This window comes from Prinia subflava, chromosome 3, assembly GCF_021018805.1.
Source record: "Prinia subflava isolate CZ2003 ecotype Zambia chromosome 3, Cam_Psub_1.2, whole genome shotgun sequence".
Lineage (NCBI taxonomy): Eukaryota > Metazoa > Chordata > Aves > Passeriformes > Cisticolidae > Prinia > Prinia subflava.
In genome coordinates this window covers 45,799,965-45,824,000 of record NC_086249.1, presented here as the reverse complement: position 1 = coordinate 45,824,000, position 24,036 = coordinate 45,799,965, and the positions used below count along the sequence as shown (strand labels likewise).

The 24,036-nt window shown below is 45.3% G+C and overlaps 1 protein-coding gene across 1 annotated transcript in view; it reads right to left on the bottom strand.

Annotated features, from left to right (window-relative positions):
- Positions 1 to 1,582, bottom strand: part of SIAH3 (siah E3 ubiquitin protein ligase family member 3) — a 39,336-nt gene extending 37,754 nt beyond the window's left edge. Inside the window, 1 exon segment of the mRNA XM_063393529.1 lies at positions 1,191 to 1,582. Within this exon segment, the coding sequence (XP_063249599.1) occupies positions 1,191 to 1,325 (135 nt within the window). The 5' untranslated portion in view covers positions 1,326 to 1,582.
- Positions 1,583 to 24,036: the final 22,454 nt, after the last annotated feature.

Here is a 24,036-nt window from a genome sequence, read left to right as displayed (position 1 = left end):
CGGGAGAGGCGAGCTGCACCCAGGCTGTTCATCCCCTGGGAGTGCCTGCCCCAGCCCGCAGTGCTCAGAGCACAGCCTTGCGGGAAAATCCTCCGGAGCCGGCACCCTGCTAGAAGCCATCTCCTCCTGCCTGAGCACAGCTTGAGACGGGAAAGAGGACGGTGGGAAACATGCCCTTTTTTTTGTGAGGCGATGCTGTTCTGAAGAGGGATTTACCCCATCAATGGACTTCCCAGGGACCAGGAGCTCGGGAAAGATGCTTCCTGCAACAACTCCAAGTACCTCACAGGGACCCTTGCAGTGCCAAAAACCAAGTTGTTCTGAATTAAATTAATTTCTAAGCTTGCACCAGGATAGCGGAGCTATTTCACGAGTCAGGTCAGCAAGTACTTCTCACAAAACAGAAGCCACTTCATTAAAGTTGGTCATTCACTAGTGTGATAAAGTAATTAAAGCCTCCTGATTGCTTTCTCCCCCTGCTGCTCCTTCTCTACTACAAACATGAGGGCTCTGGTATAGATGGAGCTGTCGACACTTTGTCAGAGAAAATTCAGAACTGTGCAAGTAAAAGAAATGTCTTTATGGGGACTATAAATAGTTTTGCATTAAAGCAAGCGTAGTCTACCTCCTAAAATAGATTCACCTTGCAAAAAGCTTAAGGGCAGTTTTAGCGCCAGAGGAATGCCTTCAACTCCCCCCAGGAGACAGAAACAACAGTTTCTCCCCTGAAAGAGAAAACGACAGCAGAGGAGATCCCTCTGCTGCCACCCCCCTCTTCCTGTTCCCCACTGCCTGGCAGCATCCCTCTGTGCTGGGGTGTCAGCCTGGGAGACCACACAGCATCCTTCTGCTAGAAAGGGATGTTGATTCATCCAACTAACTTTTCCAATCATTTTTACTGAATGCTTGCAACGTGCATATTCATTATGTGGGTGAAAAGGATGAGGAAACTTTAGGGAGGGGGAGCCGTGACTTCCCACGACCGCTTGGAGCAATGGGTTGCTTCTCCTTTGCTCCAAAGGGAATCATGCATTCAGACAATGCAAACATCCTCTCTGCCAGGGCTGCAATGTGTTAACAGCACTCTCCCCTTGCTGCCAGAGCTCAGTTTCATTCCCTGTGGAGAATCACGGGTGGCGGTGGTGGGGAAGATGAGGAGATGTTAGAAGAGAAAATATATTTTAACTCACCTTGAGGCTGTGTGTTGGGTTGACAACACAGACAAGTTGCCCAGCAGCTGAGAAAACCCTCTTTGCCTTGTAGTGCTGAAACCGCAGGTGAATAAGATCTAACACAGCCCCAAAGCACTGGGTGAAGAAAAGCATCACAACTTTTGGCTTTGCTGCTGCTGCTGCTGCTGGTGCTGCTGCTGCTGCTGGCAGTGGGCAGGGGAAGCAGCCGGGGAGCTCTGGAGTCCTTGAGCCCGGGGTGGGAGTGTAGTCGGCGAGAGCTGCTCTCCGGCACAGCTTAGCATGCCTTCATATTCATCATCAAAATAAGACGGGAAGAGGCTTGCAGCAGCGGGGTGGCCAATGGAAAGGACAGGAATGTTATCCTTGAGGTCCGGAGACAGCCAATAACAAATGCCTCCCCTCTAGAAACTCCCTGATGAATTGAGCCTGGTGTAGAATGTATTATTGAACATTACCATACATCAGCACATTGCATTTATCTTGTGATTACAGCCAGTCATATGTAAGGCTGTGGAGATATGCAGGCAAAATTGATTGCTTAACATCTCCATTTGTTAATTGCCTTAACTTAACAAAGGAGCGCTCAGATAGCAAAGCTACATGTAAGGCGAGAGGAAGAATCCCTCCAGTGAAACTGTTGGAAAGCAGCAAAAATAGGTTAAGCAGACTACGTTTTACTGAGGGAGAAAAATCAAATATGCAAAAGGAGTTACAGTTCCTTGCAGGGGTTAAGCAGAAGTAGAGCTTGCTACATAAATAGATTCTCGTCTGTGCATTCACAAGCTTCAATTTGGATTTTCACTGCTCTGAAGTTTTCTAAATTTTATATCCTGCTACTTCACAAGAGTCCCAGCACACAAATAACATTTTCCCCATCATTGAAAATAGGAGAGGTCAGGTCTCAGGTCTGGTGTAACTTGGAATCACTCCATTTAGAGACAGCAATGTTTTCCTGATTTACACTCGCTGGTAGATCAGGTCTGTTGGACACAAAACATGGTAATTACTGGATGCTGGAACTATGGGAGCATAAAAAGGCACAGAGCATGCTTCTAAAAATAATGAAATACATGATGCATGAGAGCACACACACACAGAGAAACTTGCACTGAGGGAAAAGTGGCTTTTAAATCAACAGAATAATTAAACATGCAGAAGGCTTTTGCTTGTCATTCATCTGTGTATCGGTGAGCAGGAAATTACGAATTAGCCATTAGATAGTCCTAGGCATTAAAAAGGAATTAGGGAAATGCAACGAAAATAAACATGCTTTTAGGTATTATTACCAGTGCGTATCTCTGTTGGTGGGCAGGGATCCTTCTCGAGCCATTGAGTCTCATTAAACTTGAGTCCTTCTAACTGGGTTTTCTGGGAGGTGCTGAAGCAGCTAAGGGAATCAGAAAGCACATTCATTTCATGGGACAATCCTGTGTGATATGTTGCTCTGCTTGTTAATAAATCAAAGAGAGTTAATTTAATTAGCTCTCTGCCAGAACTTCCTATCAGGGTGATATTTAGGCTTGCTAGCTAAGTACTCAGATGGCTTATTTAGCCTTGGTAATCCTTTTTCCCTTCAAAGCAGAACAGAGAAAAGTAGCTTTTCTTTCATTTTTTTTTCTTCATTTTAAAAGTGAGCCCCATGCTGGGGGTGAGACTGCTGCTACAGACAGAGCAGCCCCCGTACAGCACAGGAATTAGCCTGGGACTGTATTGTCACAACTGCCTCTTCCTAAATCAATACTGCAAGCCTGGCTCTGCCAGACTGCAGAGAGGCTGTGCACAGAAAAAAAAAAAAAGAAAAAAAGAAAAAAGCCTGAGTAGATAAATAAGTGAAAATTGTGAAATGCTGGAGCAGCTGATTACACAACCCTCAAAAAAACCCATTCAGGATGGGAAGAATATGTATCCCTCAGTTCTTAACATTTGGTTGTAAATGAGAACAGGAGATAATTTTTGCGGTGCTGAGGGACACTTTGAGAATATTTTCAGACAGACTTGAGGACAAGTGAGTGAATCGTTTTGCTTAAACGTATTCTTTCTCTCTCTGTTCCCAAAGAAAAATGAGCCTCCAGCAATTTATTATTTGTTTTTTCCTGATTTATACTTAGTAGCTGCACAAATCTTGATACCAGGAAATTTCAGTCTGCAAGTTACCAGTGCAAGTATTCTGCCATCAAAGCCATAAATGAGCTATGGTCCTTGCTATTTGCACTGGTTATTGCCACCTGAATCCCTGGGGATCATTTCTGTTTGACTATTGACTAAATGCCTAGACTTGGGGAGCACCACCATAACCATGGACAGCAGAGATGAAACTCCCCATCCCTGCAGTCTTGCTAACCTCAGGGCTCTGGAAAGTCTGTGATCCACCCCCCTGGAGACCCAGCTGCCTTCCAGGGTTGGCAGGAGAGGTATCCCTGATCCCATAGGCACATAGGATCATCTTCAACCTGAAAATGTATTCATGCCTCTGGGCTGGTATACAAAAAGAGTTGTCATTCTCCAAAAAAAAGACCACGTTCAGGAATGGGTGAGGGACCTTTGCAGTGCCCAAATCCCTTTGTGCTTCTGTGCCCATCATACTTGCTATGTATGACCTTCTGAGGAGCATCTGGCTGCCACCAGTATCTGTGGGGAAGGATGAAAATGAGCATTCAGTGCATCTGAAAGTAACTCATGCTCACTGCATCCATGGTGGCACAACTGGAAAATATTTTACTGCCCGTATTTTTTCCAGAGATCCCCACAGAGCACATGCTTATTGCATTTCAACACAAGATTTTAGCAGCTGCTTGATGAGGGACCCTACACCCACCAAGACACAACAGCTGGCTGTGCGTGCAATTTCTCTTGCAAACAAAGGATCAGCAGCATCGTTTGGCATGCGGGTGTGGATCTGGTTCTTTCTTCTGCTTTCACACACAGAGGCTCTGGAACTGCACAACTCCATTAATTTGAGTTCATGGTGGTCTCATCCAGGTTTGGGAATTCAATTGGCCCACCTGGCCTCACACCACGGAGCGGGTGCTCAATGTCATTGTTTAGCTGTGTGGATGCAGCCAGAGAGAGGAGAAACAAGTTCACCTGCAGGGGCCATTTGCTGAATCCCATTTCACTGTGGGTTGCAAATTTCTGATGGCTGCAGCCAGTATTTCCAAGGTGATTAATTCTATGGCAGACAAGCGGGAAGTGGCAGAAGTCCATGAGCTAAATCTCCATTAGGATCCAGATTTTGCCAAATTAGCAGCTCAAGTGGCATCACTGTAACACACATGGGATTATAATGCTCTAACCGCTGAGCTGCTGCTGCGGCTGCATCAGGTTTGCATGGTAATAGGATCAGCCAGGCACAAAAACCAACCACAACAGCAATGGCTTTCCAGTTTTTCAGCCCAAACTGCCAAGGTGAAAGGAGAACACTCGTGGGAAACCTCAGGTGTCCAGACACTGTGTGACTTGGCAGGATGATAGCCTGGGAGATGTGTTACTCTGTCCAAACCCAACATGAGGTTTGGGGTTTCAACCAAATTTGTTTGTCTCTCTGACTGGGCACTTTTGGGAGTGACCTTCCTATATGCTGCTTTGTCTCTTCAACAGCCATAGGGGAAACCTAACCTGCTATGGACCACATCAGCACTAGTATTTATCCCAAGAACAGGAGAGCAGATGCTGCTCAGGGTGTCACAAGTGTCCTTTCAAGCCCTTTACTAGCCTGCCCATGTTTCTGAGTGCTTGTAGGATTTCTGGCAAGGCTGGCTGACGCAGGATGTCCTCTGGCTCCACTCTTTGTATTTCCCTGAGAAAGGAACCAGGCCAATCTAACCTGCCACCTGGCTGGGACATCAGGCAGTTTTCTGCATCCTTTGGATACAAAGAGTACAAAGCTTCATGTGGTCTCCTGGCTCTCACAGCAGGTTTTGAGGAGAGGTGTTTGCACTGTTACCATTTTCCTGTGCTGTCTTTTTAGCAAGATATGCAAAAAGTCTCACTAGCTCAGTGCAATTACCCCTCCAGCCCAGCACCCTGTCCCCTGCAGTGACTACAGGAGATGGCATTTTGAGTGGACTCATGGACAGGGATCATCACTTGCTGTCCATTCTCCTGGCATTCCCTAAACACCTACAGCTGTCATCCTGGGGCATTGGAGGGCACATCCATAGGGAATCAGAGCCTTTTAGGAGCAGCAACCACTTTTACAACTGGAACAAGTGTTGCAGCCCTCCACCCTGGCCCCTGTAAACCATATGTCACTTCACACTGACTGCTTTGTGCTTTGATTGGAGCCCATTCTTTCCAAAAAGCCTGGCTTTGAAGATCCCCATAAAGGAGACAAGTGGCATCTCCTGCTAAGTTCTTCCGAAGATTATTATCTTCACCACTAGCATTTTTCATCATATTTTCAGTCTGAATTATTTTCTGCACGAGCTTCTGACTTCAGAAAGTCATTGTGCTTTCCCTTCCTGAGCTGGGGCAATCTCTGCCATCAGACTTTCTCCATGTGAAGACCCAGTTTTGGCCCAAACTCAATAGACAGGTAGTGTTGCCTTTAGCTGACTGCAGGCATGGAGGAGAACCACAGATTTCCCTGAAAAATACAGGGAGGTTCTCTGTCCTCTCATCTTCTTGGGCAACTACAATGATGGGAGGTGAGAATATAAGCAGATTTTTTTCTCTTATTTAGTAGTCATTTTTTTTCAAAAAGCAAAGTGTTGTCAGAATTTGTTTGCTTTACCAAAGTTCTTTATCTGTGATGAATTATTTTGCCAAATAGGTTTTCAGAAATCCATTTTTACTCCATTCATCAATATAAGCTATAGATGCACTGGAACTGTACATGTACTTTAAGCAGCAACTGATCCTAAATGTCTCAACAGTTTTTATTTTCTCAGAACAGCTTTCATTGGGCAAGAACTATCAAAAGCAGCCTTTGAGCAGTTAAATAACATGCCAATTAAGACATCAGTGATAAATGCCACAGACAATCTTACAAAACTTGGGAGAGGGAGAAAACAGAATTTTCTGAACTGTGACCAATTTTGAAATTCTGAGGTTCTTCCCAGTGTTTTCTGAGTGCTGCCTTCTGCTCTGGGCAGCTCACCTTGAACCGTGCATGGTCATTGCCCTCAGAGCTGCCTTGCAGCGCTGCAATGCAACACCATCGTTGGAGTAACTGGGGATGCATGCTGCCTTTTTTTTACACACTTGGGCCACATCTCCCCCATCTGTCACAGAGCAAAAGTCGTTCCTGCACCCCCTGGCCACCTGCAGAGCCTTGTCACTGCACAGCTGCTGAGCTGGTATCTTCCCTGTTAATCTTCCCTTCGGCAGAGACTTAAATTCCTCGCTGGTATTGGAGGGCACTGATGTGACAAGATGTGTTTTTCTTTCATTCCTTTCAAAGCCATCCTTCCTATATTAATATTAGCACTACATGAGTTTTCTAGTTGTCGGGTCAAGAGGGAAATTCTTCATTTCTCCTTGGGGTACATCTGCTGGCGAGGGAAAAATGTTGCTGCTTCTGGCGTCTTAATTTTGTCCTTTCACACGGCTGCATTAGGTATTCTCTGCCTTCCTCTGCTCTCTTATTAACAGAGGAGTTTATGGCAATATCTCATGCCACTTCTCTGCAAATGTTATACCCCAGAGAGCATCTCCTTTAACTCTCACCAGCAAGCCAGCAGCTCAATAAAGGCACTTCACATTTTCATGCTGTTACTAGATAAAGTAACTGCCATCATTTCCTATTCATAGCGGTTGCCTGGTGCCCAAATTACCATAAAGACCTATTGCTTTCACTTGCCAGCCTAACAGTGCCCACCGGAGACTGCTGCTGCCCCAGGCCCTGCCGGCTGGGTGGAGGGACTGAATCTGTCTCAGTCGCCTTGCACTGGAGAGAAAAACTCCTGCAGCCAGAAGTGATGGATGGAGGAGGCTCCTTCTCCTGCCGACAGGAGAGCAGAGGCTTGCTCAGAGCTAGCCTCTAACTCTGAGGAGGTTTGAAGGGATGAGGAGCTTTTCCGTGGCTGGGAGCCCTGCCTGAGAGGCTGTTTCTGCCCTCTCTTTGCTCCCAGAGCAGGACCGAGCCAGGAGAAGTGGCAGCGGGCACGGCAAGCTGGTGGAAGCGTGGCTGATGCCCTTTAATCTCCCCAGTGTGCTCTCAGCTCCAGTGCTGGTGTGAAACCAGGGTGCTGGGGCCTCCCGAGGAGCCTGCCAGAGTCCCAGTGGGCTTTGTTCAGTCCAGCCACTTTAAAATAGACTCAGAGACACAGGCACGGAAATGTGCAAAGGATGGACAGGTAAAGGGAAGGAAACAGACTTGCTGTGCTCATGCCAAAGGATGAGAAGATTTTGGGGGCTGCAGAGGAGCCCGGATGAACTAGGTACTGCTGCTCCCATCTCCCCCACAAGGAGAAGGACATGTAGAAAAAGAGGTGGAGGGCTGTATCCAAACAGCTCAGCAAGACAGGCTGCTAAGTTCCTGCTCTTCTGGGTCACAAAAATGATAAATTATTCAGGCTGGGAATGGTTGGACATTTGTCTAAATTTCAGACCCCTTTTCTAAATTTCAAACCACTTTTCATGAGTCTCTGGGACAGACTACAGCAGTATCTTCCCTTGTGGTCCTGGTGAGACCAGCGGCCACCTTCACTATTGGACAGTCTCACCGGGTCCTGCCATCTAAAGGCTCACAGATCCCACAGATGACCGCTGGCCAAGGGGCACATGCAGCCTTTCCAAATCTATATCTGAAAAATGTGCCTGCCAAAGCCAGTGTTTCCGAGGCTTTGTTGCAAAGCTCAATTAGCTAATGGCAGAGAGGCTGGGGAGCAATGAGGATGAGAGGCAGTATTCAGTGCCAAGTGCTGTTGATTACCATGTCCCATCATGTCACCAGAGGTGCCCATCCTGCATGAGCTCTACCCAGAACAGCTTGCTTGGAATGTGTCCTTTCACATCTGCGCAAGTACCAAAGGCATCCTGGCAGCTGGTGGCATTTTTCCAGCCTACAGATAGCTTTGGTTGAGCCCACAGAGGTCAGAGATGGTGCAGGGACTCATCTGCCCAGAAACTATACACAAAAAAAAAATGCTGAAGAAGAAGGGCCTCACCTGGAGGACCAGATCCTCTTCCTGTGCTCACATGTGGTGCTCCCACAGTGGCATTTGTTGACAGGTATCTGATGGCAAAATTTCACACCTAGACTACTAATTTCACCCTCAGGATAATCTCAGGAGAAAAGAAATGAGGTGGCTCTCCTCTGTTTCAGTCCTCCCTGAAACAAATTCTGGGGCTGTCCTTCAGCTCAATATACCCTTGTAATTATGATGGAGCAAACCAATGATTGCCATCCCCAGGTGCCCAGAGCACTGAAAGCCACGCAGCTCCCTCTGGGCTACGTTCTGCAGGGACTTTGTCTCCCTGTCCCCCTGGATTAGCATCTCACAAACCAGATACAGGCTGAGGTGTAAGATCCACATCACACAGCCCATCTGGCCTTGGATAACATGGCAAATACCACAGCGAGAAGTGCTGGAGGGGATTTTCCAAATATGACCTCTTTTTACCTCTTCTTTGCATCCCAGGTGAAAGAGTGATGCTGTGCCATGCCTTAGGCATGGCTGGAGTCATGGACAGGGCAAAAGATGTTGGTAAAGCAGTGGAGAGGGGCAGAAGGTGAGAGCTGGGGGGGCAGGAGTTCTGACTATAAATAATTCACTGTCCTTGTGTGGTAGAAGGAGATATATCTGGAGTTATTAACCTGGGTTATAAACCCTTAATTCACTATTTCCGTGGAGCAAGACAGCACAACTTCCCTTAGTGCTGGTGGGCATGTCACCCAGAGTCCCTCTGGGCAGGTAATTCCTCACCATTATAGGCTTTCAACAGTGCTTGAAGTAAATTTAAAATATGTAGCACTGGAAATGACAACAACCAAATGAATACTTGCAGCCACATCACATTCTTGGTTTCCTTGGGGAGAGCAGTTTCAATACTGACGGTGTTGTCTGTTTTGGGGCACAGCTACATGACAGACCTTATTGCCTTTCTGCCTGTGTTTGTAAATTTAACTAAATTAATTTGATTTATATAGTCAATAAACAGGTGCTTCTGCCCCATGCTCTCAGACACAACTGTCAAGTGGACTGCTCCTGCAGCCACTTCTCCACCAATAGTAATAACATCTTTTAGTTGAAAACAATAATTTTAAGGGGCAATGGTCCTAATTACATAATGTCTTGATGGTGGCTCTGTTTTCCAGAGAACAACTAATGTTTTTTACAATGAGATCAGTTATCATCCCTGGGGACACAGCCACCTCCTTCCTGGAATGCTTTTCATGCTAGAGGATGCTCATTGAAACCAAGAGCAATATTGTCAGCACAAATCCCAGCTGACACCACGCGTTCCTGGCTGTGATACAGCCAACTCCCGAGGGGAGAGCACAGCCTGACCTTGGGCAGCCAGCAGAGACCAAGGCTGAAAGCTTCCTGCCTGGGGTATAACTCTGCTGCTTTATGCTGGAGGGAAAATTCCTGCAGCCTGCTCTCCAAGGTTTTTCCAGCAGAGTGACTACTGGGAGTGAAACGTCTGGATGTGCAAAGATCCCTCTGCTGGCAGTAACAGCTGAGGGAGCCTTCCCAGTGTGATTTGTGTGCAGTGGCACTGGGACTAAAACTGTGTGTGCTGATCCTCATTGCATGCCACACTCGGGCAGTAATTCAAAGCCTGATTTCCTTTCTTTGGGGGCTCAGTGTTTCAGCTGCTTTTCAGTGCTTTTTACCAGGAATGTAAGCCCTCAGTAAAACAGCATCCAGATGGCTCAACACAAAACCCTAAAGCAAGTTCTCAAGACTATGCTGACTATGTCTTGACCTATTACTAGAAACTAAACAGCTCCTGCAGACCTCTTGCCAGTAATTAGCCAGCAGACACCAAACTGCTCCTCCTCAAGCCCTTCCACCTCGCCGCTCTCCCACCGAGCTGTCGCCCTCGATCAAGGAAAGCCCCAGTGAGCAGATGAGCCCTGACCTCCGGCCTCGAGGCCGCCGTGCTCCGGCTCAGGGGCTCCCAGGAGGTTTCCCTCCAGAATGCACATTGGCTTACATTTTAAAAGGCAATTTAAAAACCATGATACAGCTAACACTGAAAACAAGACTTCTTTGAAAGCAATCCCTGTCACACAGCATAACAATGGCATGCCTCAGGGTTTGCCTTGTTTTTTTTAATGTAAAGATATCAAATGATCAGCTGACTCTCACCGTGTTATTTCACCTCTCCATAAGAAGCAAGCCCATCAGACACACTTTTCTTAATTACTCAGCAATCCCACTGAGATTCATTTATCTCCAAGGTTAAAATATGCCAGGCATTTAAAGTACGAACCAAATTATTATATTAAAAGTTTGCCAGAAGGAGTATCAACCTTTTAGGGGTGTAAACTTCCCTGTTTGAACGATTCAGAAAGGTGGCTGTGATATATTCAGTTTAGTTTTTTCTTTCAATGGCTTTATGAATGTTTTCTCTACTATCTACAAGCAGTGTACATCTCATTTATATATGACATGTTTGTTTTTAACCAAAAGCAAATCAATAAAGGGACTCCACTTTTTATTTAATGTTACTGTTGGATGGCTGCACAAAACAAAAAAAAAAGCCCACAAATATAAGTTGAATCATAAAAATCCAAACAGCTACTTAACAAAGCATAAAAAATAGATGCCAAGCCTTTGTGTTTTGGAATTAGGTTATAAACCATGCCCCTGCATCTGAAATGCAAAGTAGCAGAACTGGAGGATAAGGCAAGATGCAGCATCCTCCTGGCATGGTGGCTTTGAATCAAAGTCCAAGAGGAGTCATCTTGCCTCAAAGAACACCTACTAGCCATCCTGGCCCATCATAAGAAAGGAGGAGCTGGGACAAACTGCAGTCTCAAAGCTTGGATTGGGATTTTTTTCCTCAAATTTTTATTTTTCGATTTTTTTTTTAATCCCAATGCCATTCAGCCCCTGACCCAGTGTGCAGCCTGGGGGTTACCACCTTGTCTGCATTTCTGCTGTGCCTGCTGAGGGTGAGATGTTCCAGTGCACAAGCACAAGTGGGGCAACGTCATGAGGAGGGACCTGAGTCATGAGTCAAGTCATGATCTTGGCTCCTGAACACATTTTCTTTTAGCAAAGAAAATAAGCACACTTTTCTTCCTCCAAAACACCACTGGAGGAGGCTTGGCCACCCTGTGTCTCTTGGCCCTTTGGTGCCTGCCCTGAGCTCATCATGGCTGAAGCCCTTCAGCAGGAGGGCAGAGGTGTGGGCTTGGGGACAGCATGGTCACATCCCTGTGGCAAGATTTGGCATAGAGAGAGTCTGGGTGCTCCAGGGTGAGGCAGGGGTGGGAGGCACCCATGGCACCCTAATTTCACCTGCAGGGGCACTCATACCACACATGGGTGTCCTCAAGCCCCCTGGGAAATCCAGCCTTTCCCAGCCTGTGCATTTTTCACTATCACAGTCCCGTTCATCTCCTGCTGCCAGTCCTGCAGTGGTGATTTCTTGCTTCCTGTCGCTTGTCTGGGTGTGGCCACATCCATGGGTGACAGGGGCTTCTCCACATCCAAGGCCAGGGCAAGGAAAGTGGGGGAGGAGGAACACAGCACCCAGATTAATTCACACGTAGCAGCCGCTGCTAGTATTACTGGTTTCCATCATGAGAAAGGTGAGCAAAGAAAAGAACTTAAATGGCTTTTGCTTCTTGACTTTTCCACTGATTTTTCCACTGTTCTCAGATCCCATCAATAAATTTCTCCTGAAGAAGAGAAAGTCCTTACAGATGGTTTTCCAAGGCTTTGTGATTAATGTAATCGGAGCCCTGATGGGTGTTGATCTGTGTTAGAATGTCAGTCACATTTGCAGGTAACCTGGACAGATCCACTCCACTCCACTTTGCTGGGCTGTAGCACAGTCAGATCTGTTCGAGATGCACTTTGTTACCGGCAGAGGTGCCCTCAGGGCACTGCATCAATTTGCAAGCACTTAGTCATCGCTGCCTCTTAACCCTCTGACCACCAGGGTATTTGCATGTTGTAAGTTAAATAAACTGTATTCGGTGGCTGACTGGGGTAAATAGCGATTTCTTTAGCTAGTGGATCCCAATTAACCGGGTCTGAGTGAGGAAGACAAACCTGTCCCAGTAATATTGTCATTGCATTGCTATTTCAGCTGAGGATCTCAGCGATCTTTATGCCACAGTGCAGGGGACAGGGCCCATTGCTGCCTACAGCAGAAGCCTGGAAGTTTCCCTCATTCTGGTGCTCTACTCCCGTTTCCAGCTCCAGCCTTCTCCTGCTTCCTAGAGTCAGAAGTAAATGGGGAATTGTTAGTTCTTTTCCCCCAACACCAGAGCACCACGAAATCCCACTGCTCTTCAGGACATTTAAATGATGCTGACACCTTCTGCAGGGGCTGAGCCAGGGAGTGCTGACCCTTTGACCATGCACTGACCCTCCGACCACAGCACCAGCCCTGTCCCTGGCAGGGAGGGAAAGGGCATTTGGGTGGAAGGAGGCAAAACAAAAGGAAATGAAAGAGGATAAGAAAGGAGCTAAGGCTTATGTGTGACTAGATCTGCCAGACTGGTAGAGAAAATTGTCCCTGATGTTTTCCAGTGAAAAACAGCTTTTGCACTCAATACATGTTTTCAAGTACATGATTATTTTAATGATTTTTCATGATCTGAGAAGTTTTGATTGCCAAGAAACTCCCAAATGTTTCTGTTTTGTAACCTATGAGTTTCTCAGAGAGAAACTTGAAAATCAGCACAGACAAAAAGAGTCCCTAATTCCATGGGGAAAAAGAGACCCAAATCAGCTCTGGCTGCAGCCTAGAATCAACCCTGCAGATAGTACCCAAGAACAATCTCCCATTCCATTAGCTCAATTCAGTGTTAAGCAAAACTTACCCCTTGTTTAGGGCTGCAGAGCAGGCTTCCTCCTGATTCCTCACAAGAGGGAGTAGCTGTTACACCACGCAGCACAGGGAAGAGGCAATGACACCATGTCCTGTGTCAAGGTCAGCCTTCTTCTAGACTCTTACAGAAAATATTGAGAGAGCAGCTTTCAACCCATTTTTCTGCTTGAATCACATTTCAATGAAAGTTGGGTCAGGAAAATCCCAGAAGAAAGGGGAAGTAAAACAGGGATGTGTAGCAAGTGCTAACAAGAGAGCATAAGAAGAGGGTTTAAATGGGCAGCTTACACATAAAGTGTTTTAAATCTGATGGTAAGCGACTACTGTTCCTTTGTGCCTTATTATTAAACTGTGTTGGATTAATTCGACATTAAGAGGTATTTCTGTCTCTGTCCTCCGCCACACAGACACATCATTCCCGTGAAAGACTGTGTTTCACTTGTGCCTCAACCAGCAGAGGGGGACCACCTTCTGTTTGCAGAGGTAAGAAGTGGTTTCCTCTCTCCTACTGCTCACATAGACTGTTTTCCTAGATACTATATGGGAAAAAAGAATTCTGAAAAGTGAGGATATTGGCTGTTCAGATTCAGCTTGGCTGCTTCAGTTCTTCCTAATCAAAATCTCACTATCTTGGATAAATTCTCTGCTTGTGAAGATTGCAGCATGCTGCTACCAAGACAAAATTTTGATGTTCCACCTTGGAGAACACACCAATCAAGAGATAGCTCTTCAGGACACATTTTCTCAGGTGCTCTGGTGTGTCCAGGTATATAAGGAATGATTTGTCTCAGCTGCATACAGAAACAAATATCCCTTAAGAAAGTTCACTTTTATTACAACCACACTGAAAAGTGAAAGGAACAGGCCTGAAAGCTGTGTTGTTCCTTTGAAAGTGGCTCTAGGGCTGTAAACTAAAAGTCATGGGTTCTCTGCAAGGTTTTCCACTGATCTCAGTCATTTGGGCAACTTTCAATTATTCTGTTCTAGATCTCAAAGCTGGACTAAAAATAATAATAAAAAAAGAAAGTTAAAATAGCAGCAGTTCCTGGAAATTCTCCTGAGCTTTCTGGTACAGTCCCACTAACATGTATCAGGAAGCAGAGAACGACTGCATAAAGCATTTGACATTGATTGAATATATAGATTGGTGGTGTCTCAACCCCTGTTTTAATCTTTCCATTACCTATGATATTTTTTTACAGAAAAAGTCTTATTATTTAGAAAACAATTTCTTGCAGCTTTCAAATAGATGAGAAGCTGCAGCATCTTAATGGAAGGTAAATTACTGGTGCTTTCACAGCCAGAGCCTGTCCCTGGGCTGATGGAAAGGTTAACCATTCAGCACCTCCTCTGTCTGAACACTACTCTCCGTGAACAGGAATTTGGCAGAATTTGTCACAGTGTATTCTGGGAAAAGCTTCTCCACATTTGCTGTGAGGGATAGTTATTTCATGCCAAAAGGGACTCAATTTTCAGCAGCAGGGAAATCCCACATGGGGAGAGCATCTGGTAGGGGAACAACCTGCAGGGAGCCAAAGGCGCCGGTGCCAGTGGCTGCCACCCCTGGTTGCCAGGTGACCACGCAAATTCAGGTGGTCTTCCCCCACCTCCCTGCCCCGAAGCAAATGAGCAATCACACTTGAGCGCCAAAATCGGGTTCCAGCCGCGGTGTCTAGGTGGGAAAGGCAATTCCTTTAATCCACTAAGCTACTTTAGTTCCCCGTCTTTATCTGAAACCCACAGGCAGCAAGTGTCACTGGGAACTTGATGGACTGAACCACTTAATGCAATCAGCATTTCAGGGTGCAAGTTGAGGTTTCTTGGTTACCTTGTTTAAAAGAAAAACAGACAAAAAAACCCCAAACAAACAAACAAACAAACAAAACCCCCGTTTTATTACAACACTCTATTGGATGTTGGAGGCAGCATTTTGGAACCAAGTCCTCATCAGACCTTTGTGCAGGTCAAAAAGACATCTCGGCATAGCATGGGGAGGACAGAATGGTGTGGGGTGTTTAGTCTGAAAATGGCTGGAAGCCTGGAAGTCTGTCTGTTTTTAAAAGCCAAGCAAATTCAACACAAATGATAGAAAATGTGGAGCTGGTTAAATCCATCGGACTGCCAGTAACACCGTGTGACATGTTGATTTTCCTGTCTCTCTCTGTTATTTGGTAAACCACAGAGGCTTCCCAGACCTCCACCCTGAATCCAGCTGTCACAAATCCAATTTTGGGAGTGCACCGACATCGCAGCCCTTGGATGACTGCAAGCACTGCGATGCATAATGAAAGTCGTTTTTGGCATCAGGCTGTTAAAGCTCCCTCCAGCTCTTATTGTTCTTAGATTTTGGCATGGGGCAACTCCTCTGACAAGAGGGAAAGCTAAAACTCCCCTCTAGCTCTTCCTGTGGGTGGGCAGGTGTGAGGCTCAGGCGATGCTTCCCTCCATGTGCCACCCTCAGCCCAAAATTTCCACAAGAAAGTCACAGAGGGACTAAGGAGAATTTAGGAAAGGATGAGGAGCTGGCACTGAATGGGGCAGGGGGCTCTCAGCTGAAACTGCTGCAGCAGCACCCTGACCCCAGGGTTGAGCCTTGGCATGTCACATTCCCACCCCAGGCCCCTGCTCAAAGACATCTCAAAGCCTTGAGCAATGTCCCAAAGCCCCCCTTTCCCACCCTCACCACACCAGTCAGCTTGACACAAAACTTCATATGCTTCATTACCCTTCATGAGGTTATTAAAGGCAATCAAGTGGGGAGCTCTGGGAGGGGAAGGTTACTTCCAGTGCCTCTGAAGCAGGGAGGGGTGTAACTGCTGAACAACGTGCCCTCATAAGGCTTTGAAAGTCAAAGGCAGGGGCACCGGGAAGATTGGTTGTTATATTTGCCTTTGTAATCCACTCAGCCATTTTATTCCATAAAGAGTCTATTCTACATTTTGCTCTGACACCCTGACCATGTGCCAGGGCTCCCCCTTTGTCCTCTTCAGTCATGGGATCAGGAGATGGCTGCTCTCTGGTAGCTTCACCCTTGCCTGTTCCCCTTACTGGGGAACAGCATTCTGCCCCTCTGTCCATCAAGTCCATTTCCAAACAGGGGTCATTACCCAGAGTTTCCCTTCATCCATCTCTCCTTACTTCTTTTTCCACACACATGCAATCCTGGAGCTTTTGCCCTACTATATTTTCCCTCTTACTTCTTTTTCCTCTGGAAACTGACATTTCTGAAGTTTCTGTTTCTTCTCTCACCTTTGGGTCAGATCTTTGTTCTTCCCTGGGAGACAGTTGCCAGTCTGGGACACAGCAGAGGGGACAGGGCAGTGGTGCCCTGGAGGAGACCACAACCACTTGGAGAGCAATTTCCTGTTTGTGCAGCCCTGAGTCTGGCTCCAGACCTCAGGACAGCACAGCTCTCCCTGGGTTTCTCTCATCATCCTCACAGGGGTCTCCAGCTGTTTCCTAAACTCATGGCTGTTACAATCACCCCCCAAAACTGAGATGTACCACAGTTTAGAGGGAGTTTGTTCCACAGCTCTTCCCAGGGGGTGCAGGGCACTGCTGACTGATGGTTAATGGCAACAGCCACGTGGGTGAGATCCAGGAGTAAATTGAAGCCCCCCTTGAAAACAGGCGAAACAGATGTTCGGAAGGCTCGCACTCCTCATCATTAATTTTGGAATGTAAATGCCTGATAATTCCTCATTTTATTTCCCAGCCTCACTCTTAGTGTTAGGGGATCATGCAGGGATGCTTCATATGTCAGTTCTGAAGGTCACAGCAGTGGTGGGAACATACCCAAACAGGAAAGGGAAAAGGGAGCAGGGGACCACTGTTGCAGTGGTTGAGTTTTGGTTCGAAACAAAAGAGTGTCCTGAGCAACGGAGAAAATGAAATATCAGGGTCTGAAACCAAAGAGGGAAAGGGGGAGACCTGTACTGGACAAACAGGACTACTGGAGTTGAAGTTTATCCTTAGCTGAATTCCCGATCACAGTGTTCAGATTTTTATTAGTAAAAAGACACAGCATTTTTTCCTCTTAAAAAGAATTTTGCAAAAAAAAGTCTCTGAATATAACATGACTTTGTTGGGAGCTAGGTCTGTCCTGGAAAGCAAATTATTTTTCTCTCTGTAGATTTTTACTGCCTGAAGAATAGAAATTTCACATTATCTGCCCCTTAATTTTTCTAACTCTTGTACTTCTTTTTTCAGACATTTGTTTATACTCTTGTCAGTTGCTTTTCCTTTTCATCTTTCTGTTCCCCTCTTCCCAAACATTGTCACTGTTCAGACCCAGCTGGCAGTGGTTAGGATTAGAGATTGGGATGTGAGCTGGAAGAGAATGAGGTTTTGCACTCTCCAACCTTGTCACTTAGACCCCCACGCTCACTTGGGATCTAACTCCTGTACAGAAAGAATCCTGCAAGAATAACATTGACAAGGAGATTTTACTGAGGACAACATGTGGACAATTTTGTGGTGTTGAGTCTAGAAATTTCCTGCACTTACTGGGGCAGCTCAGCTGGCCTCTGCTGCAGAAAGAAGGACCTGGTGTTGCTCATGGAAGAAGGTGCAGTGGAAAGCAAGAGCCTAGAAGACACAGGATGTGGAATGGGTCCCACAGCCCACAACATGAAGGAGCAGCTTACTGGACCTTGGTGCACAGTGGGGAATACTGGACCTTGATGCACAGCAAGAACCAGCAGTGCTGATAATATTAAAGCTGGATTTACAATGCAAAAGCTTAACCAGTGAGCTGTATTTCCATGCAAATGGATTTCTATGAATGCATGTATGGAAAAACAGCAGCATGGATGAGTGGAGCAGAGCTGAGGCAGGCAGGCGCATCCAGCATGAGCAATTTACGATGTTAGTTGGGAGACCAGTGGAAACTCCTCTCACGTTCTCTTAATGTCTAGAGTTTTGCTTAATAAGCATGGAAAACATGCATATTTATTCTAACCTTTAGCAGTGCTTACCGGGGATAGGTCATATATGTCTTTGAAGACAGCATGACCACAGCAGTATTCCTCAGGGATCTGAGTAATACAAAGGCACCTCCAAGTTTTCCACTTAATAGACTTCTGTATATCATCATGGACACTTGTCCACACTTGAAATGTGGCCTTTTAATAGCCGTGGAGCAACTGGAAATAATAAATGAGAAAATGTCTGACTAGAGCAATATTAATTATTTGTACCAAAACCAATGTTTGCATTGCTGCCAATGTGATGTTGTACGTGTAACATTAGCTTCGGTTACTGCGTTAAAAGGTCAGCATGAAATGAGGAGTAGGAAAACATCTCTGGTTTGTGAACATATGCTGTAGACAGCCAGGAGTGAGTTATTACAGCCCTCATCCTAATGTTTAGAAAAGCACAGGCGTATGTTATTCTAATCACTCACCATTTATGAATTTCAGCTAATACTGACCAAACAGAAATCATGTGCATGTGTACAGACTATTTTTGATTAGCAGCTAAGCCCATTCCCAAAAAGACCACAGGCCCAGAGAGACTCTGCAGCTGTGCCTACAACTCGGATAACGTCTTGGCTGGGAACAAACCTCCATTATCCTTGAGGAAAAAAATATGCACAGTAATCAGGCAAGGAAGATGTCCAATGTACAGTTAATTTTGGTGAGACATATTGATCATTTTGCAGTAGTAATGAAGTGAGGCAATATTTAGAGGTCTCCAAGGGTTTGCTAATCAAGAGGGTTTTGCCTTGGTGCTTCAATGTGATGCATTAGAGACAACACAGACAACACAGAGAACCAGTCCAAGGACCAAGTGATGATCTCTGCTGTGACCACATTCCCAAAGTGCAAGACTCTTATCAGTATTCAAGTGTGCCTAGCAAAAGACCATGAAAGAAACCTGTGAGATGTCAAAAGCTGATCACAGAGGAGTCGAGCTGTCGTAGTTGGGGGGGGGAAGTGAATTTTTCCAGGGGGATGTAGGCAGTCCAATCAGTGATCAGCTTTTCTGCTGGCACCTGGGTTGGTCACTCGGAGGTTTGGACACGCCTCTGAGGACACAGAGTTAAAAGCAGGAGTCTGAGGGGTTCGGCCTCTTTTCAGATCCTGGTTTCAGCAGAGGGACGTGTCAGGCCTCCTTCTCCTGCCCGGCCACGAGGCTGGGTGGGGGAGGGGAAACACGTGGTCAGCTCAGGTAAGCCGGAGCCCCCGGGGGGGGGGAGAAGAGAAGGGACAGGACTGGAACTGAGCTGCCCCGTCCAGGATGGAGGGGTGGAAAACTGTGGAAGTGCCTTCTGTGTGTGCTCACTCCCTCCTCCCCCCCAAACTCCGGGAGAAGGTGCCGAGCCACGTGGGGGTTTGCGGAGCCTGGGAGTGCCTTGAGCCTGCAGCACCCTGCTGAGAAGAAACTGTTAACCCTTGCTTGGCAGAAAGAAACTTTTCTTAGACATTGATTCTCATGACTGGTGGTTTTCGGAGAGAGGGCAGCGGCCTGGGACCGAGATGATAAAGCATGATTGGAAGGAACTCGATGGAAGAATGAGAGGAGTAGCCTTGGAGCTGGACTTTTCTTGCATAATGTCAGCCATGGACTGAACTTGAGTCTCTTTTGAACATAAACTGCATTTTTGGGTAGATGCAGCTGCCCCTGCTTTTGCTACAGTGACTGGCACTTGGAAGAGTGGAGCGAGCAGAGAAGAGAGGGGGAGGGTGAGGTGGTGCCCTCTGCCCTCAGGGCAGACCTGCTCCTGGAACCCCGGCCCCTGGGTAAAAAGGGGAGAGCTCGGCATGCAGCATCCTTAAAAAGCCCTGTATGTAGTTGTGGCCTATGAGACAGCGGTGAGAGCGCTGGACATAGGAAAAAGAGAGTGTCACCCTGGCAGACTTCTCCGGGCGGTGCTATGGGTGACATGGAAACACATAAGGGGTGGACCCGTGTTTTCTGAGGAACAGTCTGTAGTGCGAGAGAGACTCCTCTCTCCCTTGCTGAATTGAAGATTAGTTTGTTTTTGAGTGGTGATTGTTTAATCTAAAACCCAAGAGTTGGTCTTTGAAGAGTGATGGGTGGGGAGGTAGAAACTGGGAGAAGAAATGTTCTAAGAAGTTTTTATTTCTGTCTCTGTGTGTGTTTAAGAGTATTTCTGTCCCTGTTCTTATGTAATTAATAAAGTTTTGGTGGGTTTTTTTTATTTTCAAGATTTAAGCCTGCTCTGCTCTGTTCCTGATCACATCCCACAGGAGTTGTTAGAGAAAAAAAACATATATTCATGGGTGCACTAACATCTAGCCAGTGCTAACCCATGACACGAGCACACAAAGATTTCATCTCACCTAGACATGCCCAGGCTTTGCCAAGGGGGTGTGTGCCATGTATTAAACATGAAGCCAGCAAGAATTCAGGCAAGATAAAACCCAAACATCAAAAATACAGGTATGCCTGAATGCATTTTTGTCATATTGACATTTTCATGTTATACATTCTCTGCCTAGTCCTTTTTGAGATAATTTCATACAAAACAAATGTAATCACACACTCAGTGTGATATTCAGATGATGGGATGCAGGCACACACAGAGTCAACACCTCTGAGCTGGGTGTAAGTATGGAAGTTGGTCTCATGAGGGACAAGGACTGCTGGGGAAGTGACTCTAGTGACAGACCGATATACTTTCTGAATTACTAACACCAGATATTCAAGGACAAATTATTCCTTTCTCACCTTTCTTTTATGGAATCTTCTCCCAAAAGATGTAACGTGTGTGTTAAAAGGGAGCTCAAGGCAGTAGGTAACTTCTCGTGCAGGGAATTATAATGCCTTCCAAAACAAATGTTTAATATTAAGTATGGGCACCTGGCTGCATGACTAAAACTGGAGCACTCACTGCTAAAAATGCTGTGAAGCACAAGGGCAATCTGGTCACACTGCCTTTTGCTGTGGCATCAGATTGTATCAAACAGAGGGTTTATCTAGTTCATTAATATGAAGAGATTTTTGATCTTGTTTGTCTTCTTAGGATAAGCAGATGACATTAGAGTTTGCGTCAGATTCTGCCTCCCTGATCAGCGGAACCTGCCTCCTTCAGATAAGTGTGACAAGTTTAATTTATGCCACAACAGAACAGTGATGAAAAACACTGAATCTAAATAAGATTTTTGACAAAGCTTTCTTACCAGGAAAGGAAAGAGCACAGTAATCCATACACGCACGTACACTCAGTCATCCATACACAGGCGCTGAATCTTACGGCATTATTAATGGAGATGTTTGGCTTCGTTATTTGTAATGCCTAAAATATCTTCTTTGTTGGATGGCTAACTTTAATGTCATATTGGCCTCAGATTTCCCCCCGGGGGAACTTGCAATCTGTACTAACAACCCAGTTCAACAGAGAGGCCCATTTAACACTCTTATTAGCTCAGTACAAAGATTAATTAAGCAATGATCTCTTCCAAGCAGCTCCTCATCAGTGGTTAATAACATGTTTGTTAGTTAACTTCCTCAGGCTAGATCTATGATGCTGGTTAACTGTTTTAGCAATTGTTAAAGGTTTTATTGTCAATGTAAATTGTACTTCAGGATTTGTAACAGGAGAAGTGTTCTTAAATTTTTATCTGGAAAAAACCCAAACATTTAACCATGTAGATAGAAAGTCAGTCATTTAACCATTGGGGGTCTAAGACTCAATTAGAAGGAAAGCTATACTGAAGATAACTATATCTCTAAAATGGTCTTTGCAATATTCTTTACAATGTATTTTAAGACATGCCTAAGACTTCTGCTGCTTTTTGAATGTTTTTGTTTACAATAGCTTTCTATTGCCATCTAATAACCCTTCCATGACTCCTTTTTCAGCAAGCTTCTGTGCAGCTGCCAGCCCACAAAGAGCAGCAGATGCCAGCACTGGAGGGATGGAGCAGGGCAGTGGTGACAGCTAAGAAATAATTGGGATCAGGCTATATATTGCTCTGTCCACCACAGATCCAGGTCAAAAGCTGCACAAAATTTAATTTTGTAAGCCTGGAAAGAAACTTTCCCAGCCCTTGATCAATGAATCACAAAGATACCCTAGTCTTGAAAAAGGAGGAGGAAAAAAACCCCAACAATTCAAATTAATTTAGGGTTACATTGATTTCTCCTCCGTCCCTTTATGGGGCCGTGTCAGCATTTATCAGATTAGTGTCTGCAGATAAAATATTTCTTTTGTAGCTGCGGACCTTGTGCTTTTGTTCAGTGCTTAAAAACAGTGCCATCACATAAATCCTCCTGAAGATGCTGATTGCAAACATGTTTAGGATACCTCTGCCCACAGGCAGCCTGAGCTGTGACAGCCCCTGGGGCCATGGCCAACATGTTGGTGCTTCTCACTGGAGCTGCACACGGCCAGGAGCAGCACAGTGAGCCCACGGCCCCTCCATGGCACCAAGACCACCACACGGGCACCCCACAGGCTCAAGCCTGATGGCAACAACTCCACTGCCTGTGTCCCATGGCCAGCTCAGACAAATTACCCTTTGGAAACTGTAGTAAATATATATATATGTATTCCAGTAACAATCAGTGACAAAAGCCAAGAGAACTTCTGCTCTTTAACTAATATTCCTTTTTGATACAGAAATCAATACTGCAGTGATTAGGCACTTTCAGAGCAACACAAAATACTTCTAAAGAAAAAAATAACCCCACGTGATAAATCCTCCTCTGCTGTCCCCGGGTGAAGAGCTGAAAGCCAATTTCTACGGTTCAGAAGCAAGCAGGGAAGGAAAACATCTTTCCAGATATTGGATTTATCACTTCAGTAGTACATCAATTTTATCATGTCATTCTCTTCACACTTCACATTGGTTTATACAGGTGAAAATTAGAGTTGAATCTCCCATGCATAAATGTGATATTTCCTTTCTATCCAGATGTGCATGGTTAAGCCAAGTCTAGACCTGATATATGCCTTGGCCAGAAAAGAAGTCTGACTCTCAAACTCTATCCAGTTGCCTTATTTATTAACTACCCAATGCATTTTTTATAAGCTCCATCAAGTTAAGCAAAAGCAGGCTGATTTATTCTCTTACTGCATTTGAACAGGATTAAATTGCTTTTCCTAAAATGATGTTGAAGTGGGACCCTAATTTGAGAATTTCCTTATGGACAAATCTTGTGGTTATGTAGCCCTCCCATGGTGAAATTTCAGTGTAAATGGTGATGCCATTGGTCCTGTGTTCCAGGAAAAGGCTCATGTGTTCATTCAAACCAGTACAACAAACAGAGGAGCAGAACAACTCTGTTTTTCACAGGTTTAGAAAGGTTTTAAAAGAACTGTTTATTGTTCTCTTTCTGTTGTTGTTGTTTGTTTTTTGTTTTGTTTTAAGCGTCAGATCTGCTAAGGTTCCCTGCTTCCACTTTGGCCAGAAGATGCCATAATTTACACCAAGCTGTCATCATGCAGCACTCCCATTTTTTATGTATAGTTATGAATGCAGCATTAACTAGACCAAACAACAAGACAGGATTGTGCATCACACACTGCATGCACTTCAGACTCCACTGATGAATAGGCAAGGACATATTCATAATTTGTGCACTAAGAAAGAAAAAAAAGTGGGTGAGATTATAGTAATAAAAATGGAAATTAAAGGCATGAATACAGCAAATAGATTATGCTATCATTCCAGAGCAGACAGCAGAGAAGTCACAGTTGCCCATTTATGTTTTGACAGTTCATGCATCAGATGAGATTTTCAAAGAGGGGTACCACTGTTTGGGGAAGTGGAGAACAGAATAGTTGCTGCTAAGTGTGGATTTAACAGTGCATTTATTATTTGCACAACTTGTTTTTGGATAAGATAGCAAAAAAAGCCATTCCCCAAAAGAAAAAAAACATAGAAATTCAGATCATGCAGGAAAAATGTCA